Genomic DNA, 15546 nt, shown 5'->3' on the forward strand with positions numbered 1-15546 from the left:
AATTTTCATATTAATCAAAATCGTCTCCGTAGACCGTACTTACAATTTATATAATAATATATGTATTATCGCCGGATGAAGCGAGTGTTCTGGGGATCTTCGGGCGGACTGATTACTTTAAACGAGGATCATCACACACCGATCTGTATTTAATTTTCGAAACGTTTTAAAAACCAGCCTAACTGTATTCTAATATTTAAGTCGGGTAGGGAGTGGAGGGAGGGGGGGAGCTTTTAAGGGCAAAAAACGGTTTATCGCATTTTTCGGACAAACTACTAGTCCTAGAAAAAAAACTTAATGGCAATAATGTAGGTAATAGTGAGATCTACAATTATTCTAACTCATATTTTTTTCAGATAACCTAAAATTTATGAAAAATATGCAAAAAAAAAACGAGATTTTAGTTTTATATTTTATTCTTTACTTTAGTGGGTGCCTACACCATAAAAAGTATTATTTGTCCATAACTACTATAAATATTAAAGACACCCTAATTCACTGAAGGCAAACATACTTACTTAATTATTTAATTAAAAAATATGCAATCGCATTAATCTCGGATTCACCGTTAGAGAATCAGACTTAAAAAAAAAAGTTTTTCACAATCGTATTATGGCAATCGAAAGGGTAGAACGACACCTAAACAAGATAAAAAAGACGTCAACAGAAAGGAAATCACAATTTAATGATTTCGTGGATTATTCAAAAATACAATCGCGTTTCCTTTCAGGGAATTAGAGGTATCTTCGTCGTTTCGTGCGGTCTCCCTCGGGGCCCGTCGTTTTATTTCGGCCCGTTCGATCGACCGCGAGGGATCTTCCGTCTCTCGCGAGCGAATCGACGGAGCCGAACGCGCTCGTCCGCCTACGCGGTCGGCGCGCGCAGCTCGTCCGGCAGCGCGTGCGCGCGCAGCTCGCGCTCCAGCAGCACGTCGGCGAGCGCGGCCGCCTCCGCGCCGCACCACGCCGCGCCGCGCACGTACACCCACTTGTGCGCCGGCAGCTCGTCCAGCGCCGCCAGCAGCGCGCCGCGCGCCCCGCCCGCGCCGCCGCCGCGCGCCGCCGCCTCCAGGCGCGCCGCCGCCAGCAGCGCGCCGCCCGCGCCGCCCCGCGCCGCGCGCGCGCACTCGCCCGCCGCGCGCGCCGCCGCGCCCGGCGCCCAGTCGGCGGCGGCGGCGCGCAGCAGCGCCGGCCACGCCCGCGCCAGCGCGCCCACGTGCGAGCGCGCGCCCCCCGCGCCGCCCGCGCCCGCCGCGCTCGCCGCCAGCGTCCACAGGGGCCCGCCGCCGCTAGCTGCGGTATCCGTCTTATGATCAGAAAAAATCTAACGGCGATCTCTTTCCCTAAAACGGTGGAGATGGGCGGAGAATAAAACTCGATCGACGAAGAAAAGTTAGAAGTCGAATATCTCGAAGAGGGTTAAGTTTAGGGTGGGGTGTTTTATAGAGAAATAAAAAAATAAATAAAAAAAATTCAGTCAGAAATAATGAGTACTCCACTTTTCCTGTGATAGATATCTTCGACATTATTTATACGGTTGCGACGTCGACTCATCGACGCTTGTGACGTTTCATAGTTATCAGTTACGGAATTGTCATGACTACAAAATTGGAAACAAAATAAACTAAAACTTACATTCTGCTCGTCGGACGATAGGAAAAAATAAAAATCGAACTATAATATCACTTTAAGTTTAGAATAAAAATGAATAAAGATAGTATGAGCGGTGTCACGTACCGAGGGCGAGCAGCGCGTTGTGCGGGAACAGCGGCGCGAAGTCGCGCGCCACCACGCACGTGCGGTGCTCGCGCGCCGCCTCCGCCGCCAGCGCGCACGCGCTCTGCTCCCAGTAGCGCGCCGCCTCCGCGCCCCGCGCCCCGCCGGCGGCCCCCAGCACGGCCGCGCGCAGCTCGGCGCGGCGCGGCGCCGGCGCCAGGCGCACGCGCGCCGCGGCCCACTCGGCGTCGTGCGGCAGCATGGCGGCCAGCAGGCGCGCGCCCGTCGCCGTCGCCCGCTCGGCGCCGTCGTCGGCGTTCAGACGCTCCTCTAGCCGCGTGCACCGCTCCTCGCACTGTCGATTTCGACATCACTATGTTATAATCGCCTCGCCGTGAAAGGTGATTCTTTCGATTAATCGTTTCGGGGCCGCCGGGGCTCGAACTACGAAGACGCGCACCTCGCGTAACGCCTCGGCGAGGAGCTCGGCGGGCGGCGCGCGCTCCAGGTCCGCGTCGGGCGGCAGCGGACGGCCCAGAGCGGCGCACGCCGTACCCCACGCCGGCGCCGCGTCTCGCGCCCCGCACACCTCGCGCAGCACGCGCGCCGCGTACAGACGCTCCGGCGCCTCGCCCTCCCGCAGCGCGCTGCGCAGCGCCAGCAGCGCCGCGCGCCGCCCGCACGCCGCGCCCGCCGCGGTGGCCTCGAGCCGCGCAAACTGCACGTACGGCAGCGCGCCACACGTCGCCCCGCAGCGCTTGAGGGCGGCGCGCGCCTCGCCCCGCAGCCGCCGCACCTCCGCGCCCGGCTCCAGCAGCAGCAGCTGCGCGTGCAGCCAGCGCAGCCGCCAGCACGTCAGCGCCACGCGCGCCACGCCCGCGCTCCACGACCAGCTCGCCTCCCACAGCGCGTTCACCCAGCGCGAATACCCTGCGACGTCGACGGTACGCCGTCAGTGCGCTGTCGATTCGACTCGTCGAGTGCGATCGAGACGCTCACCGGTGTCGTCGGAGAAGTAGTGCGGCGGGTCGACGAGCAACGCCAGCAGCCGGCGGGCGGCGGAAGCGCCGCCGTGTCTAGCCGGGTGCGCCGGGGGCAGGCGGCGCGCCGCGCGCAGCAGCGCCAGCAGCGCCTCGCCGCAGGCGGCCCAGTGCGGGTCGCCGCGGGCGTCGCGCGCCGCGTCGGCCGCGGCCAGTGCGTAGCCGGCGGCGGGCAGCAGCGGCACCTTGGCCAGGCGCAGCGCGGTGAGCAGCAGCAGCGCCTGCGCGTCGGGCCCGAGCGCGGGCCGCAGCAGCTCGGCCACGTCGGCCGGCAGCGGCGCGCGCTGCGGGTCGGCGGCGCCGGGCCCGGCCCGCCAGTGCGCCGCGGCGCGCGCCCGCTCCGCGCGCACCCACACCGTGCTCAGCGGCAGGCCGCTGGCGATCAGCTGCGATGTCGTCGGACGATTATCGATCGTTTCCTTGTAACCGTCTGCGAGTGTGTGTGTCGGCGGTTCGAAAACGGCGTACCTTATCCTCGGTCTCGTGCAGGTCCCGCTCGACCGCGTCGAGGCGCTCGGAGTCCGGCGGCGGCGGAAACGCGTCCGGCGGGAAGTTCATGGACGTCACCAGCTCCAGCAGCATCACCAGCCGCTCCCACAGCCCCGCCGCGCGGAGGTATCCTCCTGTGATGCATGATTTTTAGGTTTCCGCAGCCGAATGGGAAAAATCGACACCCTGGTAAAGTTATGTCTGTCTGAATGACATAACAACTTTATTCCGAAACTATTAGGACTACACAATTTAAACTTAGTAGGTAGTGCTCATTCACGTTGACTCGCGGGCGCGGTGGCGGGCGCGGTCGCGAAATATCAAACATATGGCGTAGTTCCCAAGTGTTCACGTACAAACCGTTCGCGCGGTCTAAGTAGCGGGCGAGCTAGCGGTGTCGCGCGCGGCCCGCGTGGCGTGCTCGCGGCAATATCAAACGCGTGAAGATGTTCGTGTGTATTCACGTCGAACTAGCGGTGGCGGGCGCGATTCACTCGCGACGTAGATCCGTTCTGTTAATAGCTTTACAATTTTTATACCAAAATTATGAAATTAAAAGGGGGCTCCATGAAACTAAGTCATTACTTTTTCTACAGGTACTACATAGACAGGTCTTTCAAAATAGCATTGGGTTTCCTAAATCCATTATTTTAAACGACGAAAAATAAAACAAAGGGACGGGGTTCTCAAGTGCGTATATATTTTTTAATTAATGTAGCCTGGCCACGCATAACCTGTTTTCAGTGTAGTCTGATTTTGAATGATCTTTTTTTATTGGAAAGAGTTTTTTTTTATCTCTATATTAACCTCTTCACAGTTACCAGGAGATCACGACTACTTGCTTGCTAAACAGTTTTAATTTTTCGATTTAGCTTCAAAACCGACGGAGTTTCAAAGAAACTTACAACCCCCCCCCCCTTTTTTTTTCACCCCCGCTAAGGCAGAATTTCCAAAAATCCTTATTGTGTCATTCTTAATTTCTAACCAAATAGCCAAATATTGATTTTGATCAAATTTGCTTCAAAACTGACGGAGATTCATACAAACTTACCCCCCTCTTTTTACCTCCTTTAAGAGCGAATTTCCAAAAAAAAGATGGCCTGTATTTTAGCGAGGACTAATCTCTATAACAAAAAAAGCTTTATCAAAATCTGTCTAGTAGTTTTTGCGTGAAAAGCGGACAACAAACAGACAGAACAAAATTGTTATTCGTAGATGGCCAAAACGGCCAATTGATACGTCAGTATAATATAGGCATTATATTATGTATGTATAATATGTGTATACTAGGTGAGATTACATTCAATGTCCCGGAAGATTACGTGGGGCGTGGACGGAGGCCGCGGCTGCTGGCTGTGCCGACAGCGCGCACTAACTTGCTGCAGCATGCTCTGACGCGGGCGTTGCGCACACTCAACGATGTAGCCGATCGGACTGATATATTTTTGATTTGTGTTTCCTGAACGTATTCACAAAGGCCACATATTGTGTAATAAGTTATACTATCTATACTAATATTATAAAGCTAAAGTTTGTTTGTTTGAACGCGCTAATCTCAGGAACTACTGGTCCGATTTGAAAAATTATTTCAGTGTTAGATAGCCCATTTATCGAGGAAGGCTATAGGTTATATAACATCACGCTATGGTCATTAGGAGCGGAGTAGCAACGAAAAATGTCACAAAACATTCTCTCTTATGTGACGCAAGCGAAGTTGCGCGGGTCAGCTAGTTAGCAAATAAGAATGATATATTGTAACTTGAGTAACTTCTCTAACGCATTAGTCTTAGTGACTGTAATGTCAGATGTACCACCTTTTGTGTCACCTTTTAAATGATTCGATTCGGATATTCCATTCAAAAGATATCACCAATATAAATAACTAGCTGACCCACGCAACTTCGCTTGCGTAAGAGGGAATGGGTCATAATTTTACCCGTTTTTGTAACATTTTTTTACGGGTACTCTGCTCCTATTGGTCATAGCGTGATGATATATAGCCCATAGCCTTCCTCGATAAATGGGCTATCTAACACTGAAACAGTTTTTCAAATCGGACCAGTAGGTCCTGAGATTAGCGCGTTCAAACAAACAAACAAACAAACTCTTCAGCTTTATAATATTAGTATAGATAATATTAGTATAGATAGAAAAAACTCCGCTCGGCTAGCTATGCGTTGACGTAATGGAGGGGCGTCGACATCACGAAATGAACTTGCCGCGCGGTCGTTTAAATTACTAAACCCGTACAAAAAGTAGACTCGACTCATTTGTTTATGTTGTACATTTAGTTAAATTATAATATTATGCCCGTGCGAAGCCGGGATGGGCTGCTAATATTTCATATATTCATAACCGAACGTCGACACAGTTCTTCCGCACAGAGCGGCACAGAGCGGGATCGGAGAGGCGACTCACCGTAGGCGTAGAGCACGTGCGGGTAGGCGGGCGGCAGCGCGCGCGTGGCGGCCAGCGCGGCGCCCGCGGCCGCGTCCAGCTCGGCGCCGCGGCCGCGCTGCGCCAGCGCGTCCAGCAGGCGCAGCCACAGCTCCAGCGTGGCGGGCGGGTCGCGCGCCGCCGCCAGCTCTGCGCGCAGCAGCTCCAGGCAGCGCTGCGGCGGCAGCGCGCGCGCGCGCAGCCGGTGCCGCTCGGCGCACACGCGCGCGCCGCCCGAGCGCTGCGCCGCCTCGTCGGCCGCCGCCAGCGCCGCCTCCGCGTCGCGGCACCGCTCCTGCGACGTGAAGTCGTTCCTGAACGAATCCGTCCCGCCGTAGTATATCTATGTCGATAGCGATCGTACTTGGAAGTCTATGAATTTGAGCCAGAGCGCCTCGTCGGCGGGCGCGGCGGCGAGCGCCCGTCGGAAGGCGCGCGTGCGGTCGGCGAGCTCCGCGTCGAGCGCCAGCGTGTCGTCGGCTCCCCGCGGCGCCTCGAAGTAGCGACGCCGCGAGCGTCGGCGAGCCGCAGCCGCGCCGCCCAGCGTACTGCGACGTCGCGTTTCATACCTGAGTATAATTAATATGATTTATTGAACTCTGCTTCGATTTTAAAATAATGCTAAGCTAAACAAAGCTGACTTCAGACAAAAAAATATTCCAAAAAGAAGTAAAATGTCATCCCCCATTTTTAACACCTTTCACCCTTTTTTAACCGGCTCCAAAAAAAGGAGGAGATTCTCAATTCGAGGGTATTTTTGTTTTTTTCTGTTTCATAACTTTTTACCGGATGGACCGAACCGTGCTTGTCATCATTACATTTTGAAATAGGGGATGTAAGATTGCATAAAAGTTCGTCATTTACAGAGATAAAACCATGAAACTTTGTTAGATACAAAGTTTCACAAGCATTTGATATATCGGAAAGGTTTAGTTAATACTATATATTGCGAAAAAAGGGATGGAAGGGGATGCCGTTACCGCGCAATTGCACTGTGGATACGAGTCGCGCGAAGCCCGCCGGCCGCGTGTGAACGTGCACGCTGCGAGATCGCACGTGACGCAAAGGCCGGTAATGGAATGAGTCAAACACTAAACAGACAGAGAGAGGGGAACGCGCGTGGAGGCGGCGCGGCGGCGTCGTCTGCAGGAACGCTCAAACGTCAAAAATAATAATATTTGTAACTTATATATAATTTAGCTACAAATATTGTTAATTTTGGAGTCAGTGTCAGCCAACGAAACGTTATAGTAACCCATAGAGCAAAAATAAGCTTGTGTAACTTCCTTCGCGTGCCTAGGTTTGCATTAGTATGTATGTTGTTCTTACTTACAAACTAACCAGCGGACACCAACTCCAGAAATAACAATATTTGTAACTAAATTAGATAATGTGGTTACAAATATATTTATTTATGACATTTTAGTATGTTATGGAGTATTTTTTGTTTTCTTGCAATGTAAATTATATAGTGAACCTGTCCCATATATGTAGGTATATAATAATCATAATCATTTATTTACTAGAACATGATGGTAATACATGGTGTTAAATATAATACTTAGATCACATATTCTGCCACATGTGGTGTGCAAAATATTGTCATCATTTCACTATATTGAGCAAGATATTCCAATTGCTTAAAGGGAATTTATTGAATGTCAAATTAATCGGCATGCAAAATAATTATAAGTTGTTAATTAACAAATTAAATGCTTAAGGCAGTTTCTAGAGGGGGAAGATACTGTCTCTACCTAGATGTGTTAGGTAAATATTGGTGACAGCTCCTAACACAATCAATACACTATAGAAGAAAATTAAAAAAAAAGTTGATATCATTTTAAATATTTATTAATAACAAATAACATAAGCAACATACCTACTGCAAAGATCATTATCATGCCTTTTTGAATTTTACAAAAACCCTTCACTATTACAGAAATAATATAAGAACTATACTACCCAAATTACCATTTCTCCACTGCATCAAACTTTGGGCCAAATCTGGCCAGTATTATGATATACACTATAGCTGTTGTTAAAGTCATTCTATAATAATAAACACTATAACATATTACTATAGTGTACTGTACAAAATAAATAAATCAGTAAACATTGTTAACCTCTCAAGCGCCCGGCCACCGTGTCACGGTTGAATGTGCTACCCCCGTCAAGCGTCCCGCCACCGTGGTACGGCAAAACGATCTTACATTAAAAAAACGTAGAAATTAAATGCTAAAACTATGTTTATCCCTTTCAAACATATTTGACATTGAAGCTGATGAAACGAGACGACGATCTAATGCACACACTTGAATAAGTGGTTGATATAGGCCAGAGAGCACCTTAAACAACATCTGACCCAACGACATGTTCCTTTATGACCAATATTGTAAATACTTTTTTTAACTAATTTTAAAGATTTGAGTATATTTTACAGTTGGATTTTAATGTCATTATTCATTAACTACACGATAAGACCTTCCGTCATGTTATTTTTTATGCCTAAAAATATTTTTTAGACTTTCTTCAAACACATGCCTAAAGCACACAATATTCAGATTAAACCGACTATTGTACCACCACTATCAAATATTATTTGTGGTTTATTTTTTTAATATATAGCAAATTTTATGTAGATTTCAAATATATAAGGTATGACTAGGGTGTTAGTATCAAAATATGACGGAATCGGCGCTTAAACGCCAACCGCCAATTCAATTTCGCGCGCCATTTTTGGCCTGGACGCTTAACGGTATATTTGAATTTTGACGTGGGGCGCTCGAGAGGTTAACAATCATGCATTAGCATGCATTGCATACTTATCTGCACAGAGGGATGGCAGTCATGCTGAATTCAGAGATACACTCACTGCGGTCTGCCGGGGTAGTAGAGTGTGGAGACCCTGAGGTTGCCACAGTCAAGCTTGCGGTCCAGGTAGTACTCGTCCGTGTCGAGCGTCGGACGACGCGTTGGCGGCCGCGGCGTCGCGTCGCGCTCTTCATCGTTGTCACTGGCAAGCAACTGCGCCTCCAGCGCCGGCGACACATTACTACCGTGTTCACCGGACTCACTATCCTCCATACAAACCACTGCAAACAATGCGATTAATTATTGATATATATTAGACAAAAATATCTTATATCTAGAGATTCAAAGACCTTCGAATTCCAGTTTATTGTCAGTCACTTCTCGACTGTAAGCAGGAAATAACGACATTTTCTTATTAAGTATAAAGTATTTTGTAGAAAACTAGATAATCATATATCTACATATCGACTTAGGACATACAAACAAACACTTTTGACAAGATTGACAAGTATTTGGTGTTACCAGAAGTAATACCCCTTACAAGCTTTTTTCAGGGCTACTGTTAGTATGTAATCAGCTTGTCTTCGGTAAAACATTCTAGGTATGTGCCTATCTACGGTGCCGGTACCTATTCAAATACATATATTTTGGTGTCGATGTACTGTATAACTGTACCCAACTACAACAGAAACACCCTCATGATCATCCTTCATTTCAAGTCATGAATGGAGAATGTTACTAGGTATGCCAAATCGCTTGAAATTTTGACTCAGTAAAGCCTGTACATGTACATGAAAACTAGTTTTTGTTTTAGTCAAAAATACCAAGTAGTTTTGATTTTACGAGCTTTCAAAGTTTCAAAAAATATCGAGTCCCGCTAACAGCGTGACGTCATAGTACACCATGCCGCACGGGCCGCGTCCCGCTTAATATCAAGTCTCCAGCCGTAGATGTAATAGCTTATGCAGTATTTGGTTGTGTTTTCGTCTGCTTATTACATTTAAAGTGTAATAATAGTAAATATTATTAAAAAAGACTATGTGAGCCAGACTTAGCGTAATGTACAATGACGTCACACCGACTGGCGCGGTTACAACTTGTTTTACTTATAAATCGGAAACTAATAGACGTATCAAAGTAATTCTTTCACTAGTATTTTTTATTTTTAACAGAGAATATGGAGAGCTAATAATCCAAATTTGTTAACATTCTCCATTGTAAAAACTACAAACACATTTTGTTAACAGGCCACATTAATGTACTTGCGTCATCCTTGTCACGGTTGTCAATGTCATGTCAGTGTATATAATATATAGTATGTATAATAGTCAATACAACATCAACATACTTGTGATCACACACGGCTGTTAGCAATTGGTTTTCGTACGTCGGCATCGACACTTGTTTTTATGTTATAATGGGTAGTAATATCAGAAAAATAATTTCATTGACGCGGGTTCACAATGCTGAAGTGAAATTTGGAAACGGGCCTCGACGTTTGGCGATAAATTACAGAGCATACAGTAATGCAAATCCAATGCAGGTAGGGATTTGTTTATTGTGTTGCTAATTGTGCAATTGTAGTGGTTGATGAACGGGTATGTGTGTGGGTGACAGGAGAGCGCGACGGAGGCGGGCGCTGCGCCCGTGAGCGCGGTGCAGCCGCTGGTGGACTCGTTCGGCAGACGTCACAACTACCTGCGCATCTCACTCACGGAGCGGTGCAACCTAAGATGTGAGACTACGTCTTTATTATCCTGTTATTTCTCTTATCGATATCACTATTCTATATGTATATATTTTATGGTATTGTTTACATCAAAATGAAGTTGTGACTTTATACGCACTATTATTGTGACTTGTTATCACTGTAGTGTTAATATAATTTTATTGTGTTGTATTATGTGTCAAGATGAAGTGCTTGGCGGCACGTTGGGCAATGCTATTAGTAGCCATGGTGGATTGTCTGTGTTTAAATAGAGATTACACTGCACAGAGATGTTGCATCACACCTCCTCAGATGAGCATTACGACACTGTCTCATACTACCATTATAACTTTACCTTTTTAAATCTTCATCTGTTTAAAGTGGTTTGCATAATATATGAGCACATATTTTTCTAAAAATTTACAAAGTTCTATAGAATCTACTGTACTGAACAAAGCTGCCTAGGTGTAATAATGCATATTAAGAAATGTCATCAAGCTCCATTAAGTGGTCATTAAGTAGTGCGACCCAATTAGTTGACGATTTAAAAAAAAAGTTGTTTAATGTGAACATGTGAACAAACTAATTAGAAACTAAGTTAATATTGGCAGAAGTGTAAATGTGCTGAATCACTGAAGCGGAACATAAGTATGGCCTTGGTATGTTTATCTTTTAGTGAAAACAATAAAAACTTGTGATAATAACCTGTTTCAACATTGCACACAGTTTATTATAAACTGTTAGTATTCCTCTTACAGACATGTTTCATTTTGTACGTGAAGGGCTTCTCCATACACACATAACAATATTTTAATAAACATATATTTTAAAATACCTCTCACAGATGTGGCTCAATAATAATTTACCTAAAGACAAGGGTCATGGCCTATTTAACTGCCGCCTCTAGATAAAAATCAGAACAATCGTGTTTATTATTAGTTGTCACTATAATCATTAAATAGACTATCAGTAAGTGTTGATACTCGCAACGAAACTACTAGAAAAATGTGATATAAATCCCTCAGGCGAAAAATGTAGGGTAAGCAGCCACAGCACAGGGCAGTAAAAATTATAGGATATGTTAAATATTAAACTGATCATGGCCAGCCGGTCGGTTCTAGTGAACTATCGTGGTCAGTTTGATTATAGTTTTGGGTTTGATGCGTGACTGTCGGCGCGAGTGAGTACATACACAGGGAGCCGTCGTCACCCAGTGACCCGTCTCACCTCTGATCTCGTCCGTCACTCGTACACCGACACGAACGCGATAACGAGTGGCAGGGACGTACCTACACATGCTACGCTTGACGGCAGGTCAGTACTGCATGCCGGCGGAGGGCGTGGCGCTGTCGCGGCGCGCCGAGCTGCTGTCGCGCGCCGAGCTGCTGCGCCTGGCGCGCGTGTTCGTGCGCGGCGGCGTGGACAAGGTGCGGCTCACGGGCGGCGAGCCCACGCTGCGCGCCGACCTGGCCGAGCTGGTGGCGGAGCTGCGCGGCGCCGGCGTGCGCAGCGTGGCCATCACCACCAACGGGCTCGTGCTCACGCGCCGCCTGCCCGCGCTGCAGCGCGCCGGCCTGGCGGCGCTCAACGTGTCGCTGGACTCGCTGCGCGCCGAGCGCTACGAGCGCATGGCGCGGCGCCCGGGGCTGGCGCGCGTGCTGGCCGGCGTGGACCTGGCGCTGCAGCTCGGCTACCGCCCCGTCAAGATCAACGTGGTGCTCATGAAGGGTGAGTCCCGGCGCCGGCGTCGCCGCCCGCGTCGCCGGCGCCCCGCTCTGACGCTCGCGTCGTCCGCAGGGTTCAACGACGACGAGATCTGCGACTTCGTGGAGTACACTCGCGATCGCGAGGTGGAGGTGCGCTTCATCGAGTTCATGCCGTTCTCGGGCAACAAATGGGACGACTCTAAGCTGGTGTCGTACCGCGCCGCGCTGCGCAGCGTGTTCGAGCGCTACCCGCAGCTGACGCCGGCGCCGCCGCGCGACAACGACACGGCCACCGTGTGGCGCGTGCCGGGCTACGCGGGCAGCGTCGGCTTCATCCACTCCATGACGCAGCACTTCTGCTCGTCCTGCAACCGGCTGCGACTCACCGCCGACGGGAACCTCAAGGTGACCTACTGTTCAATATCGCCGGGTGAAGTCGGTCGTGTGGCGACTCGGCGGACTCGCTAACTAATCGGGTGCGGTGCGCAGGTGTGTCTGTTCGGCGCGGCGGAGGTGTCGCTGCGGGACGCGCTGCGCGGCGGCGCCGACGACGCCGAGCTGGACGCGCTCGTGCGCACGGCGCTCAACAACAAGAAGGCCAAGCACGCCGGTAAGTGTTTGCTATTTTGGCCTCGTGGCTTTTTCCTCAATTTTTACTAAGGCTCCGTGCCCATTATAATATCAGCTTCGGCAAGGAAAAGGTTCGGTCGGCATCCCTATATGCAAGTGTACACTTTCGGGAATTAAGTCTAGGCATGCTTATGAATTCCTTGACATCTCTAAGGTCGTTGCAGAGTGCCGAAAGGTTCTGATAGTCTACGCTTGCAGATAGGAACGCCGGAAGATCCTTCTCCTTGCCAAAGTCGATAATACTTATAATAGGCGCCGGTCCTAAAATAAGGCAACTCGGTTGCAAGGTAGACCTCCGTCAGCGCAGTCATCGTTGTTATAATCAAAATCACCGCTCATATACTATATTTTCAAGCAAAGAAATTATTACGAGCAGAGATTCATTTCGAGCAGTAGCAAATAAATGTTATTCTTGCGGCGCGGTCGAGGATATTCGTAGACAGACGAGACGAACGCACGTGCAGTCTCTCGTCGCAACTCGAAGTAACAGTAGGTAGCGGGAGGCGCGGCGCCTCGCGCGGCGGCGAGAGGCCGCGAGATCGCCGACGCTCCTCGATCTTGTATTCTAGGCATGGAGAATCTCGCCCGCATGGAGAACCGGCCGATGATTCTCATAGGCGGCTAGCGGCGCCCCCTCAGTGTGTGGGATCGTTCACAGCGCGGCGGCCGGCGCCGGTGGGCGCCTCGCCCTGGCGGCGCGCGCCCCTCGCGCGGCGGGCGGCGGCGCGCGCCTACTGCACCGACCGCTCGGCGCCCGGCGACCACGGCGCCTTCTCGCACCTGGACGCGCAGGGCCGCGCGCGCATGGTGGACGTGGGCGACAAGCCCGTGACGCGGCGCGTGGCCGTGGCGTCGTGCTCGCTGCACGTGGGCGGGCGCCTGCTGCGCCTGCTGCGGGACGCGCGCCTGCCCAAGGGCGACGCGCTCACCGTGGCGCAGCTGGCGGGCGCGCTGGGCGCCAAGCGCACGGCCGAGCTGATCCCGCTGTGCCACCCGCTGGCGCTGGACGTGGTGCGCGTGCGCGTGGCGCTGCCGCGCGGCGAGTGCGCGGCGGGCGGCGCGCTGCGCGTGACGTGCGAGGCGCGCACGCAGGCGCGCACCGGCGTGGAGATGGAGGCGCTGACGGGCGCCGCCGTGGCCGCGCTGGCGCTCTACGACATGTGCAAGTCCGTGGACCGCGACATGCGCATCAGCGACCTGCGCGTGGAGCACAAGAGCGGCGGGCGCAGCGACCCGCGCGCCGAGCCGCCGCCGCCGCTGCGGCCGCACGACGAGTCGCCGCGCCGCGAGGACGAGACCTACGCGCCCACCAACTTCATGCACTTCTGAGCCGCGTCCGCCGCGCTCCACCGACTCGTCCGACGATCGATCCCTTGATTATATTATTGTGTTTATTTTAGCCGAAGCCGATACTGCGCATTGCGAGTAATTTTTGTTAAAACGGCTAGACCCCGTTGTGCAGTTTTCGGTGCACGTATTGCGAATTTGTGTGCCGTCGTTTGGTCGTCAATAGGTTAGGTATATTTTAAAAAAGTAATTTCCTAAGTCTAGTGTTACCGATCTAGTAAATGCGTGACGTACCGAATGTATACCGTATGTTCTTTAACAGTTTCAGGTTAATAAACTTAAGCCGGTATGCGAAAATGAAGTAGGTAGCGGGCGGGACAAAATTAATTATGATTTTAAAACGAGGTTGTATGCGTAACGGTGAGTAGGAGTTAGTTTGTCGCCGCCACCTTAAACCCTACGTAACTAACCATACCTACTTCCATTGTATCGACACTTTTAGAGTCACTGTAGTGGCACATTGGTGAATCAACGTCGTGGCATCAGTGTGTCACTTGTACACAGCAGTACACTACACCTGTCAGGTAGGTATAACGTGTGAAGTAGGTACACACGCTCACGACTAGTTTGTTCCACGGGCACGCGATAAAGGAAAGAGGTTATTGACACGACACCTCAGAAACAATATTTCTGTGAGCTGATATTTTTTGTATGCGACCTATAGCGACATGACTGCTTAGTCAATGGTTACGAATTCACATTATATAATATTATTGATAAGGTGCACTATTTTGTTTAAGAAAATGTAAATTTTGGAAGAATCTCAAGATATATTTTAGGTACTTATGATCAAGTAGGTACATAACGTCGTAGTAACGCCGGCGCCGATGCGGCAGACTCGTTCAATTGTTGACACAAGTGGCCTACACTTTAAAGTAGGTAATAACATTCGATTTAGCTTAAAGCTAATGTACTATGATAATTATACAAAGTATGTAGTGTAAGTGAATAAGTACTTGTTCTCTCAATCTACCATTAGACATTCGATATAAGATAATATACATATTCACTATGTAATGGTGCTATTTTATGTGAAACATTAATGTGTATTTTCTGATATATTTTATTATGTATTGTGTTTTGCGAGATAATAATTGTGCTGTCTACTGTACTGAATAGAATTTTGTAGAATGGCATTGTGTAAGAACATTACTATTATCATGGCTGGTTCTATCTGAGACAGGCAGCTGTGCATCAGTGTAATGTGCATTTCCTTGACATTGTAAGGATGGAACAAAATTTAATATTGTGGCCAATATTAATTTGCTTAAAAAATATTGTAATTATAGATTAAAACAGTGAGACTGTGAGGATCATTTATCTAGTATGTATAGATAAGTAGACAGTAAGTTGTAAGTCTATATACAATTTTGTTATTCAATCATTTGTTACTAATAACAACATGTTATATTATGATAAGTATGAAGGGTATTATATTTTTTTACACTTTGACTGAATTTATTTAATTCAACCATTTGTTCCCTCATCAGTTTCACATGGTTGGTGATGTTTACAAATGCTATTATGAAAATATGTTTGTAATACTATCCAGTGACTATGAAGCTTATGCATGAAGTGCATACTCTGATATCAGGTAATTATGTAAACATCTGTATCTTTTTGGTTCAAGGAATTTTTGTGTATCCAGTATTCCAGTGGCATAA

General features: G+C 49.0%; 3 protein-coding genes across 3 annotated transcripts; 2 read left to right on the forward strand and 1 right to left on the reverse strand.

The window, feature by feature from the left end:
* Positions 1-398: 398 nt before the first annotated feature.
* LOC142976263 (uncharacterized) lies at positions 399-9000 on the reverse strand. The gene is made up of 10 exons (XM_076119551.1): positions 8842-9000; positions 8553-8772; positions 6045-6249; positions 5663-5975; positions 3224-3378; positions 2715-3141; positions 2176-2645; positions 1737-2070; positions 1159-1292; positions 399-1056 (listed from the first exon to the last, which is right to left on the reverse strand). The coding sequence occupies exons 1-10, from the start codon at positions 8897-8899 to the stop codon at positions 865-867; spliced, it is 2508 nt and encodes an 835-aa protein (XP_075975666.1). The 5' UTR covers positions 8900-9000; the 3' UTR covers positions 399-864.
* A 791-nt stretch (positions 9001-9791) lies between these two features.
* On the forward strand, positions 9792-13235 carry Mocs1 (Molybdenum cofactor synthesis 1). The gene is made up of 6 exons (XM_076118866.1): positions 9792-10034; positions 10109-10226; positions 11514-11927; positions 11997-12310; positions 12395-12515; positions 13105-13235. The coding sequence occupies exons 1-6, from the start codon at positions 9909-9911 to the stop codon at positions 13158-13160; spliced, it is 1149 nt and encodes a 382-aa protein (XP_075974981.1). The 5' UTR covers positions 9792-9908; the 3' UTR covers positions 13161-13235.
* Positions 13236-13296: 61 nt separating this feature from the next.
* LOC142975797 (cyclic pyranopterin monophosphate synthase-like) lies at positions 13297-15334 on the forward strand. Its single transcript, XM_076118868.1, has one exon. The coding sequence runs from the start codon at positions 13340-13342 to the stop codon at positions 13862-13864; it is 525 nt and encodes a 174-aa protein (XP_075974983.1). The 5' UTR covers positions 13297-13339; the 3' UTR covers positions 13865-15334.
* Positions 15335-15546: the final 212 nt, after the last annotated feature.

This window comes from Anticarsia gemmatalis, chromosome 10, assembly GCF_050436995.1.
Source record: "Anticarsia gemmatalis isolate Benzon Research Colony breed Stoneville strain chromosome 10, ilAntGemm2 primary, whole genome shotgun sequence".
Lineage (NCBI taxonomy): Eukaryota > Metazoa > Arthropoda > Insecta > Lepidoptera > Erebidae > Anticarsia > Anticarsia gemmatalis.

Bases quoted from the DNA above. Each gene is read 5' to 3' on its own strand.
- LOC142976263 (XM_076119551.1), bottom strand. From the start codon at position 8,899: ATGTCGTTATTTCCTGCTTACAGTCGAGAAGTGACTGACAATAAACTG. The intron at 3,379-5,662 runs GTGAGTCGCCTC...CATGCATCACAG, and splicing joins GCACGTGCTCTACGCCTACG to GAGGATACCTCCGCGCGGCG. The intron at 2,646-2,714 runs GTGAGCGTCTCG...TCGACGTCGCAG, and splicing joins CTACTTCTCCGACGACACCG to GGTATTCGCGCTGGGTGAAC.
- Mocs1 (XM_076118866.1), top strand. From the start codon at position 9,909: ATGGGTAGTAATATCAGAAAAATAATTTCATTGACGCGGGTTCACAAT. The intron at 11,928-11,996 runs GTGAGTCCCGGC...CGTCGTCCGCAG, and splicing joins CAACGTGGTGCTCATGAAGG to GGTTCAACGACGACGAGATC. The intron at 12,311-12,394 runs GTGACCTACTGT...TGCGGTGCGCAG, and splicing joins CCGCCGACGGGAACCTCAAG to GTGTGTCTGTTCGGCGCGGC.
- LOC142975797 (XM_076118868.1), top strand. From the start codon at position 13,340: ATGGTGGACGTGGGCGACAAGCCCGTGACGCGGCGCGTGGCCGTGGCG.